This window comes from Passer montanus, unplaced genomic scaffold (genome assembly GCF_014805655.1).
Source record: "Passer montanus isolate IOZ18808 unplaced genomic scaffold, ASM1480565v1 scaffold9, whole genome shotgun sequence".
NCBI lineage: Eukaryota > Metazoa > Chordata > Aves > Passeriformes > Passeridae > Passer > Passer montanus.
The window spans coordinates 12,782,210-12,797,949 of NW_024374367.1; the positions used below are offsets into that span (position 1 = coordinate 12,782,210).

The window sequence follows — 15,740 nt, forward strand, 5'->3', positions numbered from 1 at the left end:
GCCGTTTTATGTTCTTTAGCATATTTTAATATATAATTAAAAATGTGCCTGTCTGCTACCAAGCAACCGAGCACGTCAGGGGCTGATTGTGTTCTGTCACCCACAGCAGAAGTGAGGGTAAAAAATAATAATAATCATGTGTTCACTTTTCAGTCCTAATTGTGCTTCAGCTCCTTGGATGTGTTGCCACAGACACAACCACTGGCTTCTGAAGGCAGAGGCAAAGCCAACATGGGGGAATGGCTGGCAGGTGACCCACAGCTAGGTCACTGTCACCAATAGCACACTGGTCCTCGATGCTGGGCTTTTAATGTGATTCTGTGACTCTTTTTAGTTCAGTTCATCTCGACCCAGCTAAGCTGCACCTTGGCTTTCCCTGGAAATGGAGTTCCAAATGCCTCTGGGCTCCTGAGAGTCTCTCCCAGGACATTTAAAAGAAGCAGCTCCAGATGATGTTTGTATTGTACCTCCATGGATGTAGATGGATCTGGACACTGTGCTGCAGGACACTGACTTGGGCAGGTGATAATCCTGTGCTTCATTCATTTCTAGGTTATCTGTGTGAAAAATGGCCCACAGAGCTGCTGGAGAGGAGGAGGACCATTTATGAGAGTGCCCAGGTGATTACTGTAAGCACAACATTAAATGGCTCTCAGCACCTTTGCCCCTCAGACTGCTGTCCCTGAGGCTCTGTGATGCTCCCCAAAAGTTGGGGTCACAGGATATTTCAGGTTGGAAGAGACCACAGTGGGTCACCTGGCCCAACCTCCCTGCTTGATCAGGGTCATCCCAGAGCACAGGATTGTGCCCAGACAGTTCTGGAATATCCCCAGTGAGGGAGACTCCACACCCTCTCTGGACAGTCTGTTCCAGTGCACAGTCACTGCACAACAAAGTTCTTCACATTCAGGTGGAACTTTCTCTGCATCAGTTTCTGCCTGTGTCCTCTTGCCCCGTTGCTGGGCACCAATGAGCAGAGCCTGGTCCATGCTCTGTCTCCTCCTTTCAGACACTCATGGGCCCTCACCTGCTCTCCTGCCTGTTCTGTCAGAGCTGGTGGATCCCTGAGAGAAGCAGTGATGCTCTCCCCACACACTGGCTGCTGTCAGTAACCCACTGAATGAGCCTGTGTTTGATGCTCTGGAAAAAGGAGACATGTTCACTGATATCCTTAGCCCCAGCTTATTTAACTCTGGGAATTATGGGTTTATTTTTAAGAAGCTGTGGCTGTGAGGATATGCTCTAAAGCTCCTTGGTAAGATGGTACCATCTGTGTGAAACCCTGTCCTGAAACTGGAGGGATGCACTGCTCTGGAGAAGGCTGGGCAGGGCTTTCTGTGTAGTTCTAAGCACCTCTTCTCCAGGATCAAGAGGAAAAGGGATTTATTATACCAGATCTATGCCACACTTCTCCAGTCTGTGTCTCTCAAGCACATGCAAAGGTACTCAGGCATGCACTGTGGGCAGCAATGCAATCATTAGTTCAAAAGTTTTTCATTTTAGTAGCTTTTATTACTTCAGCAAAACAGAAGCCAGCACGTCAGCACAAACTGGTGTGGGACAAAAACACCGGGGGAAAAATCAAATAATGTTGTAAATAATTCAAAGGCTGTTTGTTGATTGCAATTCCTTTGATTGGACCTCCAGGGAGAAGGATGGCATTACTTTTACATTTTTCACCACAAGCATCCATTTTATAATCTGCTCTGAGTCTGCCAGGATCCTGAGGCATGACACTGAAGCTGCTTGAAGATGATGAACTTGCTTGGAGTCCTCTAATTTCTCTTGGTTTTCCCCAGCTGGCCTTATCTAACCAGAAAAGGCTGAGATGGGAGAGGAACCAGGGTCTGACAGGTACGAGGAGCCCTGTGACAGATGTGGGGACACCAGGGAGTTCTGCAATATTGCCAGGAGCCCAATTTTGTTTTCAGGCAGCAGTGCTGCAAGCTGTGCCCTGTTTGTCACCCCGGTGGCTTGCAGGGGCTACAAAGTGAAACCACCACAAACATTTGGGCAGCAAGGGGAGACTTGCCAGCAAGTCCTCAGTATCTGGGAGTCCCAAGACAAAGGGCTGCCTTACTGCCAGGAGGCAGCCCCCACATGCTCCACAGCAGCAATATTTACTGATCTGTGACTTGTGATGGTGCCTGTAATCAGAGTGTGTCATTCCCTTATACTGGGTGCAAAGGCTGGCAGATTAGCTTCTTTGTTTTGCTCTTTTGAATGCAAAACAAGAAGAACACCAAGAAGAAAAGAATGACCAGTGAAGGTGATAACCTACTTGAAATATTTTATGTGGCATAGAAATTTTGCGTGGTGCCATACCATGGTCTATGAGCCAGCTACAGCTGCTTGTGTCAGGGGTCCAAGCAGAAGCAATGGTGGGACACCAGTGGCAAGGGACATGGCAGTTACCAGCTTGGATTAACTAAATAAATGAATAATCCTGGTCGCTTTCCCTGAAAGAAGACCATTTGCTATGAACTACACTACTGGCACTCTCTGGTTTCATTTGTGGGTGGTCACTCCTTCAGGAATAGTAGATTCCCATTCAAACAAAACAATTGAGAAGGCAAATCATGTCAGATGCCAATATTCTGCTTGTTCCATGCAGCTCTGGAGTGTATGCAGTGTCACAGGTGCTTCTGGATTTATCTTTCTCAAAATTCAGTTCTGCCCACTACCTTACAGTGGCACACAGCTCAGGCTTGGGGCAGGACCATCATCTTGGGCTTGCAGCTCTTCTTCCAGCCCCATCTTGCAGTCCTTGACCCACAGCTTGTATGCTCTTTCCAGGGTCTCTTCACTGGTGTCATTGAATATGTCTGGAAAATAAGAGTTGTGGTTAATAGGAAATCCAGAGGAGCTTTTCCTGCCTGCAAACACTGACTGTGGCAGAGTTGCTCCAGTTTGTGAGAGCCTTTTGTCTTATGTGTGTAGACTGAGCTTCATGGAAATAGTGTGAAAAGGAAAGAGATGGCAGAGATCACAACCATGCATTGCTTCTGAGCTAGGGGTTGGTTAGCTTTTATTTTTAAATATTGTGAGTATTTCATCCCTCATATTGAACAGATATGATTTAGTTTGCAAATATTATTTCTAGGCACAGTAAAAAATTAAATTCCTTTTGCCAAGGATATTTAACAGGTATTTTCAAGTATAGCAGAGGAATTATTATTCTCTTTTTCCCTTGCTGGTTTGTCTGCCAGAGCACTGCATTTCCCTTTGCAAAACGAATTGGTTAACCATAATGCAATCAATTAGACCTCATTCCTTAACGGAGTTCTGGGGCTGGTACACAGGAGGGATCCTGTCTCTCGATGGGTTTACCGAGATGCGAAAAAGAGTGCAAGAAATGCAAGAAATGCCCAGCTGCCAACCGCAGACCACATTTCCCAGGCTGCCACTGCCTGGGCTCCCTGGGGCTGTACCTGCCACGCCGAGGCCGGTGGGCAGGGGCATCCTCAGCTGTCCCCCGCTGTGCTTGAGGCGCTCCCGCAGGGCTCTCTGGATGAGGGCCCAGCTGCAGCCGCCGTGCCACACCGGCAGCTCCAGGCCCCGCATGCACTGCAGGATCTGCTCCTTCTCCTCGGCGCCCAGCAGCCCGCGCGCGTGGGCCACGTACGTCATGAATGCCATGTCGACGTTCACAGCTTCCCCGTGCATCAGCGACGGCAGAACCCTCTGCAGCACAGCAAAGGTGGGTGGCAGAGCGGGTTTGGGGTGGCAAAGAGGAAACAAGTGGGGTTTATTGCTAAAAGTGTCCCTGCAAATCGACATTTGACTCACTGCGCTTGCTGGATGTTGGCGTCTTGTGATTTATGGGTTGCTAGGATGATCCGCTTTACACGTGATTAATCGCAGCTAAAAGCTCCCATAGGGATCTAGGATCTAATTCTCTCATCTAAATCACTGATAGAGCGCCATGAGATGGAGGGTTGAGCTCTGGGTAGTGGATAAGATGTAGGTGTCCCCCCTCATTCCTCAATGGCAATTTCTCCCCAGCAATACGGGCTATGGCCTCCGTGCCTTGCTGCTGTTACAGTTTGTGTTGGTGACTTCCAGTGGCTTCACTGCAATCTGGTTTTCTTTGAGCTTCAGTAAGTGCCCAGTAAGAAGCAACAACTGGATTGAGGTCTGAATTAGAAATGAGTGGAGTTGTGGGGGAAACAGGGCAGGAGAAGGAGTCCCTTTGATACCAGGCCGGATTGTTGGGTGAGCTAGCATGTGCAAATCTGGAGTTTCAACTCCTTTTCACAAGGTTTTAATGAAGCCTATTGAATTTTTTAATTTTGTCTTTGAAGGGGATATTGCAATATAAAGTTTGTCACTCACCATTTCTAGCTCTGGGCTAATAAGGTGGCCAAAATCAACCAGTCTGTCCAGGTCATCCTCCCAGAGGTTGGGAGCCAGCTCTTCCAGCATGGTCTCAATGGCAATCCTGGTAGTCTGCAGTGCAGCATCTCCTTGGTGAACAAAGCTGTTGCAAGACTGGAACTTAGTATCCAGTAGGTATTTTCCATGGTTCTTGAGCAGGTCAAACAGCCCTTTGTGTTTCATGAGGGCCATCTGGGACAAAGAAGAGATAATTAAGGATAATTGATCCTTGTATGTGCTGTTGGAAACTTGAGTGTTTCAGTAGATTGGACTGCAATAACATGTTATACACTAGTTCCCCTGCTGCTGGGCAGCTCTGCCCATGCTGGGGGTTTGCTACGTGCTCCCATAGCCCAGCAGGTTGTTTGTAATGAACTTTGGTTATTTGTGTGCCTGGAAGGAAACTTGGGACTGGATGGTGGCCCTTCCCAGGACAAGGACTGGGTGGTGGGGACCAGTGGAGCTGCTCTTTGGGCAAAGGAAGGAGGGAAAACACTGCAGTATAGCAAATATGAGGGCTTAGAAGTGATGTCTTGTTAGAAGTACATATTTTTTCCGTCTCTGACTCAGGCATTAGCCCCACCCTGCAGTGGGGAATGGTGACCTGAGGGTTTCACAGTGCCTGCCAGAAACCTCCAGATATCCTGGGGATTTCTCACTGTGCAAGCACTGAAAAGTGCTGTTGATGAACTCATCTCTAATACACTTTAATAGCTTGAAGTCTGCTTTATCAAAAGTTTCCAAAGCTCTCCAGACATAAAGCCATTTACTATGCACTTTCCAGGTAATTTTAGAAGTAGAATTTGCCTCGCAGGAGATTGATTGACCACACTCGACATACCCACTGAGGTGGGTGCAAATGATCTTGCAGATTATTAATCCCCAGCATAATGAGCCTCAGATTCTCTGCCAGGAGTTCATTACAGAGTGCTATGGATCAGCCTCAATGGAAAGATGAGGCTTTTCTTCCATGGCTTTGCTGTGTTTCCTGTGAGTTTTTGCTGTTTCTGGCTGTGAGTTTTGGCGTTTCCTCTGCAGGGTTAGCACTGGACACTGAGTGTAAGGGATGTTCTAACAAATTTAGCAGCTGTAAAAAAACTATATATAGATTCAATGATAGTTAAAAGTCCTCATGCACCCTCAATGGCCCACTTTGAGTCCTCTAAGTTTTTTATACAATACCATGGATGCTGCTGGACATTTTACTTTCCAATACTTAAAAGGGGAAAGAAAGATGAGGACAGACTTTTTAGTAGAGCCTGTTGTGCTAGAACAGGGATAGTGGTTTAAACTGAAAGAATATAGAATCAGGCTAGTTGTGAGGAACAAATTTTTTACAAGGGGGGTAATGAAACCCTGGAATGAGTTTTCCAGGGACTGGTAGATTCCTGCCCCATTTCTGGAAACACTTAAGAACATGTTAGGTGGGGCTTTGAGCAACCTGAGCAAGTTAAAGTTATCCCTGCTCATCACAGGGGGATTGGATTTGGTGACCTCAAAAGGTCCCTTCCAACCCAAACCATTGCATGACTTTTCAGTTTTGAAAGCTGCAGCTGCAGAAGGTCATACCTTTAAAATTTCCCCGAGGCCGTTGGAGATGTGTCGCCGAGGGATGCTCTGCAGGAAGGATCTGTCCAGGAAACTCGCCACGGGTGGCGTGTAGCCCCCGAGCTTGTTCTTACACTGCAGAAAGTTCACCCCGTTCTTGGCCCCCACGCTGGCATCCACGTAGGAGAGGAGGGTGGTGGGGACCCGAATGTAGGGGGTGCGTCTCCTGTAGAGCGACGCAGCGAGGCCGACGATGTCCAGGCACACGCCCCCGCCGATGGCGATGATGGGCTCCGTCCGCCGGTCCAGGCTGAAGCTCTGGACCTCGTGCAAGATGTTCAGCACCAAGTCCATGGATTTTGTCTCCTCAGTGGTCGGCAGGGCGAGGATTTTGTGCTGGACGTTGTTCTGCTCGAAGTATTCTCTGACTTTGGAGCCGTAAAGTTTGTCGACGACTTCGTCTATGACGATGAAGCGCCGCAGTTTCCTCTTGCTGGCCGTGCCCAGCTCTGTCTGCTGGGGGTCAGTGATGTGGCCCCAGAGCAGAGTGGTGTTAGAGGGTTCCAGGATGTTGTATGTTTCTACCACTTTGTAGCAAAAATAGATGGGAGCTTCAACGATCCAGGAAATCCCACCTTCGGAGATGCATTCACCTCTGGCAAGGAACAGAAAACATGGTTTGAAATCACTGTATTCCTGGTTTGACCTTTGCATGTCTGAGCTAGTTTAAGGATGTAGCTGGGAGTTGAAGAATGTGGAGTACCCTGCCTGTGCACTGAAGAAACATGGGGATGTGAGGGTGGGATACCCCCTGGGTATCAGGGCTCAGCAATTTTATTCATGGAGAAGCTCTCCAAAGTCTTAATGAAGAGTTATATGTCTGAATTTCTACACAGCATTAAAAAGATACAGTCTCGAAGGGCTGGGACATGTTTTTCATGCTAGAAGTTGAAACCCCGTAAAGAATGATCCAGCCCAATCATCTCAGCTTTCAGAAAGGGAGTGGGGAAGAGAAGACGTTGCCAAAATTTTCCACATTTATGGAAGGAGCATCCTCTGATGGTGTATCTGGGTGGTAGGAGTTAATTTATTTCTGTCTATCTATACACAGACACACATCTCCATTCAGACCAGTGTTTCTACAATGCCTTAGTTAAGCTAGCAGACCTCTACCTCTAAATAGGTGTGATAGAAATAGGAAATGCTCCTGGAGAGAGAAAGAAAATGGTTTGGGGATTGGGAAACATTTCCACATTGGAGTTTTCAAGGGTAAATAAAAGCCAAAATTAGTTATCTTTCTAAACTAATGAAAAACATAGTCCTACAACTCCTTTTTTCTGTGGGATGGGCAAAGTAGGGAAAAAACAAAAGGCATTTTATGTAAGACTGGTTTTTGAGCTGCATTTTGGTAAAAAATGACTTTCTGTGATATTCATTGGATAATCAGATTTCTCTACATGCCCAATTTCTTTTCACATGCCTGAACATTCACTTAGAGGTCAAAATAGATGCTTCTCTGCTTTCTTTACCAAATTGTTTCTAAGTCTTGAACTGTTAAAGACTCTAAGCCCTTAAACTCCATAGCTGTTAAAGAAAACCAGTGAGGATTTACACCTTCCAGAAAATTTCTTCTGGGCTTTTCAAATATGGTATCAGAAAAAGCATTGTTGTGTACATTTCAATGTAACATCCTATAGCTGTACTTAACTCCATGTGCATTCATGTCTGGTGTGTGACCCTTCTAAGAGACAGGATGGTTTGGAATATTTCTTGGTGGAATCAGCTTTGGGTGCTGGATGTTGCAACCAGTACCCATTGCAACCCCTCTGCTCTGTGAAAATCATAGGGAATTTGGGGCTGAACCTGCCCTTGTGGGAGCATATGTCAGCTGAGGATTTTTCTATGTGTTCTTGGGCCCTAGATTCATCCTTCTATTAACTGAGGTCCATCAGGCTGTTTCTGGGTCTGCCAAAGTCCTGCTCTATCTGCTGCAGCTCTGCCTGATGCTCATGTGTGGTCACTGCCAGCGCTGGTGAAGGTCCCTCTGACCTGGCTGACAAAAGGGTTAGACTTGTGCCATTAAAATCTGAGCATGACAAAGGCTGGAAAACTTCTGACATGCAGAAGAGAGCCGTATTAAAAAAGATCTGCATCATGAATGGAGCTCCATGTGCTTGTGAAAAGGAGCATGCTGTAATTAAAAGATAATTAGCTGGAGAGATGTACTATCAGCAAAGAGCTGTGTGTATCCCTGGGGGAAAGTTTTGTCTTTGCTCTATCTGAAGCAGCATTAGGTGACTTCTGCAGTTTGAGGGATGTGTTAAGGGTTTTGCTCCTGTCAGTGACAGTTTATTTTTCCCACCTACCCATTTCATTTGTCTGCAACCACCTCTATAAACCCATCTGTCTCCCATGCCTTGGCGTGAGATTTTGCGCGCACACAGATTGAATTTTCACAGAACTGGAGAAAATGAGCCCAAGTGCAGCACACAGATGTCCCTGCGTAAGCTTTTCAGAAGTTTAAAGAAAATTCCTGTCTACAAAAATGGAGGCTATTGATAAAATTCCCTCTGTAACTCTGAGCTGTGTCAAGGAGCGCTGCAACCGCCCGTGCTGCCATACTACCCATGTTCCAAAGCCATGTTCCCAGGTTTGTACACATAGGTCAGGTTGGACAGGGCTTGGAGAACCCTGGTCTAGTGCCCATCTCAGGGGTTTGGATTAGATGACCTTCAAAGATTCCTTCCAGCCTGAACTATTCTATAATTCTGTAATTCCGTCATTGCGGGTTGAAGCCGCCATGGCACCCAAGACGGTTTTTCCATCCCACCAAGAAGACAGCCCAGTTTGGCCAGCCAGAGCAACACAGGCCCCTTCCTATACTCACATTGTTGCCTCAGACAGAGTGACCTCGTCCTCATCGTTGGAAAGGGCTTCTCCCTTCTTGATTCGGCTCCACGTGCTCTTGATTCTCACCAGCTGGAAATCCGTCTGCCGGGGCTCCTGGGGCATGGTGGCTCCTGGGACTGCTGCAGCACACGCCTCTTCTGTCACCAGCATGCTTCCAGAAGGTGAAATCTCCCTACCCAGAGATCTCCCATCACTGGGTGCCTTTCAGGTGCTTTTTAAAGGCTGCAGGGTGACCAGGCATCAGGAGGGGAGGTCTCGTCTCCATGTGAGAGACTAATTACAAAACTGAGATTACCTAATCTGGGATGCATGTTAGGGGTGGCAGGAATGTTTGAAGACACGTGCGACTACCAGGATGGGGTTGTGTAATCAGCTGCTTTTATAATGCTTAAGATGTACAACAGAAGTGCATACATTTACTTCCAACATGATGCCCTACAGCAAATTTAAAGTTATGAAAGGCAGTTTGTGTGATTCTTCACATCATTCAGGAATCTCCTTTGCTGAGCAGAGCCTCTGATCTGGCTGCAGCTCTATGCTGCTCTTATGGGATGAGACAGGAGCAGAAGCATGGGGATCAATACCAGCTGGTTAAACCTCTTTTGAGTTCACATTCCTGGGATTTTCTTGAATTGAGGAACAAAACTATATATATAATGGATATTTTAGCTTTTGTGGTGGGTTTAAAAAAATTATCAGAGAGCGTTTATCTCCTGAAGGGCTGTTTGGGACATGAGCTGGGTTTTGATCCCCACGTGACTGGGGGATGCACAATTCACTTTTCCATGTGATCTTCCAGCTGGGGCTTTTGGAGGGCCTCAGGCTCAGGTTGCCACACAAAGTATTCCCTTGGCACTCAGCTCTGTGTGCTGAGCAGAGGAAGATCTTCCTTTGATTTCACCAGTAGTGCCTGAAGGCACAAACCTGTCTTTGCCACCTTCTCAGACGTGTTTCTGAAAGCTGTCCTTGTTCAGAAACAAAGATCAAGAAAACCAAAATCAGATGCAAAAGCAGAGAGGGGAAAAAATGGGTCTTAAAGAACCCATTGGACAACTCTGTGTCATTGCTTTGAAGGCTTAATTGCAGCCAAACTCACTTTGGAACCTTCATCTATCTCAAAATTAATATTGAGAAAGAGCTGCAAGAAAAATCTCCAAAGCCATGTAGCCCTGCTCCAAGAAGTGTCTAGCTCCTGACTCCAGTCCTCACTGCTGGCTTCATCTCCAGATGGCAAAGTGCTTTTTAAAGAGGACAGGCTGTTAACCCCATTTTGTATAAGAAGAAAATACAGTCTCAGAAGTAAAACAACTTTCCCAAAGTCACCTTAAAGCTAGTGTGTGTGAATTAGATGTCACACTAAAGCTCGTAGCCTGTTTACCAAATACTCGTCTGAAATTTTAACTCCCAATCTAAACACAATTTTTATTGCTTTCTGCAGGAACTGCAATTCTAATGCAGTTTGTTATTTACTAAGTCATAAAATAGAACAATCTTAGGTATGCCAGGAGGTCTGGTTTATTAATCTTGTTTATTTGTTTTAATTAATAACAATACAGTCAGCTTTGAGACTTCTTTTATTTGCTTTTCTTTTACTCCTTCATCGTGTGTATTTGCTTATTTTCTATTTATACTTCCCTATTGTATTCTGAGGACACTGAGATATCTTCTGTTACATTTGAGAAGCTGACAAATTAACTTTCCACAATCCAGCTGCTTGCCAGCACCAATGACTGCCATGTCTCTTTACTTCCATCTTGCAGAGGGGCTGCCAGGAGTCAGGGGCAGTGAGGGGCAGTGTGAGCTCCCCCAGCCTGTTCACCTCCCCTGCCCAGCCCTGGGCTCTCTCTGCACACTTTGCAGGTGCATTGAGTCTGTCCGTGAGTGAATGAGCCCAGGGTGATACCCCCCAGAGGTGACAGATGCTGTTTTGGTTATGGGGCAGTCCATATTTCCTCATTACCTTCAGTTGTGTTTCATCTGAATGAAGAGGAGATGGCCAGCGCAGCTCAGCTCCATCACACGCTCTTTAAGGACTTTGCTTTAACTCCTCACCAGCCCTTTCTGCCCAGCTCTGCTGCAGGCCACCACAGCCTTTGGGATACCTGGGATGTTCCCACTGCTTGCTCCTGATGCCTCCCTCAACCAGTCCATTCCTGGGACCCTTTCTTGGGGCACAGACCAACTGGTACCAGCCCCAGCCTGTGCAGAAACTTGGCCCCCAGACCAGGGGCTACTCCAATGTGTGGCTGTGCTGTGGTGACCTTGTGGCTAAGGACCACTTGTAGACAATCTGGGGTTCAGAGTCCTGGGGCATTTTTGGCCCCATACCTGGTGGTTTAGCCGGGGCATGTCTGTGATATGTAACTAGAAGGTTATGAAACTGCCAATTACTTTCTTGAGAGCCAGCAGCTTCCCAAGGTCAGGATGTGAACTTGCTCTTATGTAAAGCAGAGGCACTGAAAGTCGGCTCTTTTGTTGTGCCTTTCTCATGTCAGATGCTGTTGGATCTCACCTGCTGCTTGTGCTCTGGGTGGGACAGGAGGGTGCAGCCCCAGCCTGGAGCCATCCTTCCCAGGCAGCCTCTCCCCAGGGCTGGAGCTTTGCCCTGGTGATTGAGGGAGGAGACTTTGTCCCCTCACCAGGCACCCAAGCACCAACCTCCTGCTCTGCAGAGGCAGCAAACCCACCACAGCACCCTCTGAGACCAGGGGACAAGAAGGAACATGAATAACCCTTCAGGTAAACTCCCTGTGTGGGGTGGGGAGCTCTGGGAGAGCGGTGTGACAGCAGGGACACCGTGTGATGCCCTGGTCCTGGGTCCCCACCTGCCCCATGGAGAGGGTACCTGCAGGCCCTGTGGCTTGGCAGCAAGGAGCAGAGGGTGGGTTTGTCAGGGAGAGGAGAGAGGCTCAGCACAGGAGCTGGGTTTGCAGGAACCAGGACTGGAAGGAGTGGGACAGTCCCAGGAGAAAGGAATGGTGGGGTGGTGGATGCTTGCAATGTCAAGAGAGCTTTGGCTGTGAATAATTTCTGATGGGTTGTCATGCTTGTTTTAGAAATAATTTCTCTCCCTAATGGAGCTCTGGGGAGATTCAGCTTTTCAACTTATTTTCTAGCAGTAGAACCTGTACCTGTAGAAAATGCATCAGCTAGTGTACATTTTCCTTGCATTCCCCTGAATTTCAGTCAGAGTTCAGATCACTGGTTCATGCCATGAGCAGCAGCATCCTCTGGCTGCTTCCTCAAGCACCCACTCCATCCCTAAGCTGCTGCCTGTCCCCAGGCCATCACTGCTGCTTTGCTGCAGGCTCTGGCACTGTGGATGCTGAGGCTAAGGCTGGGCAGGCTGAGCTCTGCTGGGACATGCCCCCTGCAATGTCTGATGGTCACTCTGCTTTTGGCCACGCTGCCCACCCACCCCTGTCCCCACAAGGGCCATGACAAGCCCTGTGCTGGGACATGTGTTTATACACCAAGGCAAAGAGCTGAGGGTTGGGATAAGCTGCTGTCAGTGCCTGAGGTGCCTTGGTGAATATGATGGCTGGAGCTCTTGGGGATGGTTTTGGCAGACTGAATTTCCAAGTGCTTAGCACTGAGCAGCTCCTGCCAAAGGGCTTGGCACAGGAGCACCAAACAGTCTGGCAGCAAAGAGTTCAGGTGGATCAGGTTCAGTGCTCGGCCCTGGCTGGGGAGGGGGGCTCTTTGGAAGGCATTGCTGGGGCTGCAAAACAGATCCAGAGCCTGGAAGGTGAAATGAGGATAGCCCTAAAATGGGAACCAAAGATTTGTTCTTTTTGGTCTCGTGTTTTTGCTTTGTTTTTGCCAAATCCAGATTGTCTTCTTGTCTATGTGCATCCTTCAGGGTGGCCCCCTGCAAACAATGAAGTGTTCTCCTCTTTTCTCCACCTAAAAAGTGCCATCTGAGCATGAACTGCAGAGTTTAATTGTGATTCTGGAGCAGCAGGTCCCTCCATGGCACTGCACTGCCTGTCTGCTCAGGGGACACTGAAATCCCACATGTACAACCTTGCAATCCTGACTTTGGTCTGAATCAAAAGTTCCTGATTTCAGACAGAGTAGAAGCTGCAATTTACTGTTCAGCTTAGTTGTAAAACAGGGTGGCTGTGCTCTCAGCACCTGCCCAGGAAGATGCTGGGAATCATTCTGCTATCAAGAATGGTCCATTTTAAGAATTGCCACCTTTTCTTTCTTTATGAAGCTGCTGGAGACTTAAAGCAGCCCTTTCCTGCTCTTTCATGGAAGGGCTATTTTCATCATTTTCTTCCTCTGAGTGAGCTGTTTTTCTTTTCTCCTATTGATGATAATGTACAACTAGATGGGAAATGGAAAGAGATGTCTGTGCATAGGGACACAGTCAGGAAATCTGATATAGTGCTTAATATACTCCAGCAGTTTTTCTGGGATTGTGTAGAGCTCTGCATTGAAATGAAGCACTTTTTCCTGGAATAACCTTAAAAAAAAAAAAAGTAGTTACATAAAGTTTAGCTCACCTTAGTGCTCAGGGCCTTGGGCCGGGCAGCCAGCCCTGAGCTCTGCTCTGACTTGTCTGGTGCTTGCATAAATGAGGGCAATTCTGACCTCTGCTGTTGGCCCAAAGCATCACCAAGCTGCACAAAATGCAGCACTCCCTGCAAAGGTTGTGTAAGCTTGGATGGAGGGCTGCCCCTGGCATGCCCTGCCTGCACCCCCTCCCTGCAGCACCTCTTGGCTCTCATGTTTGGTGTTATAACACAGCTTACAAAACCGCTGAGGGTAAGTCTTCTTTCCTCCCCTTTGTGTGACAGGCAATCCCTGTCTGTTACTTATCCAGAAGCAGAACATGATGATTACTGAAAGCCTACATGGATTATAAACATGTTTTTACCCCTAAATTAGCAAAAAGTGCTTGGCAGGGAGGATGAGCAGATCTTCACCTCCAGCACTCTCCAGCTGAGCAGTGGGAGCCCAGGGATGCTTCCTCTTGTAGTGGTGGAAATGCTGCAAGAAGAGTTTGTGTCCTCTTCACTGGAAGTGCAGCTGGGCTGAGGTCAGCAGCCAGCATGGTTTGGGAAAATTCCTGCAGCTGCAATTATTTATAAAACTGCTGGAACAGATAAAACCTGCCCCTGACAGTTAGAGATTGGGATGAGATGAAATCATGGCGTTGTATCACAGAGTCTGGTTTGAAATGGGCTGGTTTGACAAGATCTTAAAACCCATCACATTCCATCTCCCTGCCATGGCAGGGATACCTTCCACTGTCCCAGGCTGCTCCAAGCCCCATCCAGCCTGGCCTTGGACACTTTCAGGGATCCAGGGGCAGCCACAGCTGCTCTGGGCACCCTGTGCCAGGGTCTCATCACCCTCTCAGAGTAGAATTTCTCCCTAATAGCTAACATAAACCTATCTCTTTCTGTCTTAAGCCATTCCCCTTGTCCTGCCACCACATGCCTTGCAAATGGTCTCTCTTCATCCTTCTTGCAGGCTCCCTTCAGGTACTGTAATGCTTTTTTACAGAAGTAGAAGAGATGTCCTTTTTTCACTCACTCCATGTAGTTCTCTGCAGCCTTTCTATCCCAGGCAATAAAACCCTGCCAGGGGCACTCCGCTCCACCCCAGCCTCTTGGCCTGTGTCTCACAGGTGCTTTCATAACCCAGCACGTGCTCTCACACTGGAGGAGTGGGGGAGTTCCTCTGGACCGTGCCTCGCCCTCTGGGGCCACAGCTTGCTGTGATCCATGGTGGATTGCTGCCATGAAGGTTTTCTGGGATCTCAGGGCAGGTTCAGTGCCATGGGCAGCATTGGTGATCTGGATCTTGGAGAGGTTTCCACATTTCAGAAATGATGACATGTGTAGTGCACAGCAGCCTCCCTGGCACAGACACAGACTGGGGACACTTGTACATCCCATTGACACAAAAATCCTCCTTTTTACAAAGCTTCACCCACTGCCTGCATCTCCTGCCTGGTTTGGCAAGACCAGTTTTAGAAAGCACTCTCTTTCCTTCAAGGAAAATTGGACCTGGAGGAGCAAGGTTTATATGCAGTCCTTGGTGTTTGATGTTTGTATTGGATGTTTGATGTTTGTTTTGTCTTTAAAAACAAAATTCATGTGTTTAAAACATTCTTATTCTTGATCAGCTCTGAGGGGAAAAAGGGAGAATGCATGCAGCAAAAATCTGTCAGAAGTATAGGACGTTTTTAGTTTGCAAAGGTTTTTGTGATTGTTTTCATAGCCCATCAAACCCCTATATTTTGTATTTAAAAAAAGCAGCCCTGTGCTTATGTACTTTAAACTCCACTTCCACTGATTGAGCAGTTACAAAATCATTATTCTCCCTTTTAATTTCCATTTCAGAAACTCCGGCTGGGCACATTGCTGAGAACCTTCTCAAAGCCAAAGAAATAGCCCTCAATGACCCTCATGTACCTGAACAGCTCAGGAATTACTTACAAAAAGCTCTTGATGTTGCTCTTGGACTAGACCCTTACCTGGATGCAATGGCAGCTTCCCAGAGGTAGCCTGGTGCTTTTGTCTGTGATGGGACGAATATCTTGCCAGATTTTCTGTCCAGAACATGCCAGAAACATGGGGGACAGCAGCAGGAAGTGGAATCACCCAAACGTGTAGCAAAGTGTGCATGGAAGTGTGTGTGAGCCCACAGCCTGCAGGAAAGGAGGTGAGAACAAAAAACTTTAAGTGTAAATTTTTGGAGATATTCTCCCAACTGATTGCTGGCTGTCAGTGTCTGAGTTGGAGCAATCCCTGGGGAACACCAACCTCCACACTGTGCTTGCTGGAAGGCTCAGAGAGTGAGCCCCTGGATCCAGCTGGTGCTGGGATAAATAAAGAGTGAGGAAAACCTGCACCTCTGGATCCACCCTCTAATAACAGCCTTTATGT

At 47.5% G+C, this 15,740-nt stretch overlaps 1 protein-coding gene across 1 annotated transcript; it reads right to left on the reverse strand.

Annotated features, from left to right (window-relative positions):
- Nucleotides 1-2,685: 2,685 nt before the first annotated feature.
- LOC120514101 (2-epi-5-epi-valiolone synthase-like) lies at nucleotides 2,686-6,639 on the reverse strand. Its single transcript, XM_039734231.1, has 4 exons — nucleotides 5,947-6,639; nucleotides 4,336-4,569; nucleotides 3,432-3,684; nucleotides 2,686-2,825 (listed from the first exon to the last, which is right to left on the reverse strand). The coding sequence occupies exons 1-4, from the start codon at nucleotides 6,637-6,639 to the stop codon at nucleotides 2,686-2,688; spliced, it is 1,320 nt and encodes a 439-aa protein (XP_039590165.1).
- Between the last annotated feature and the right edge of the window lie 9,101 nt (nucleotides 6,640-15,740).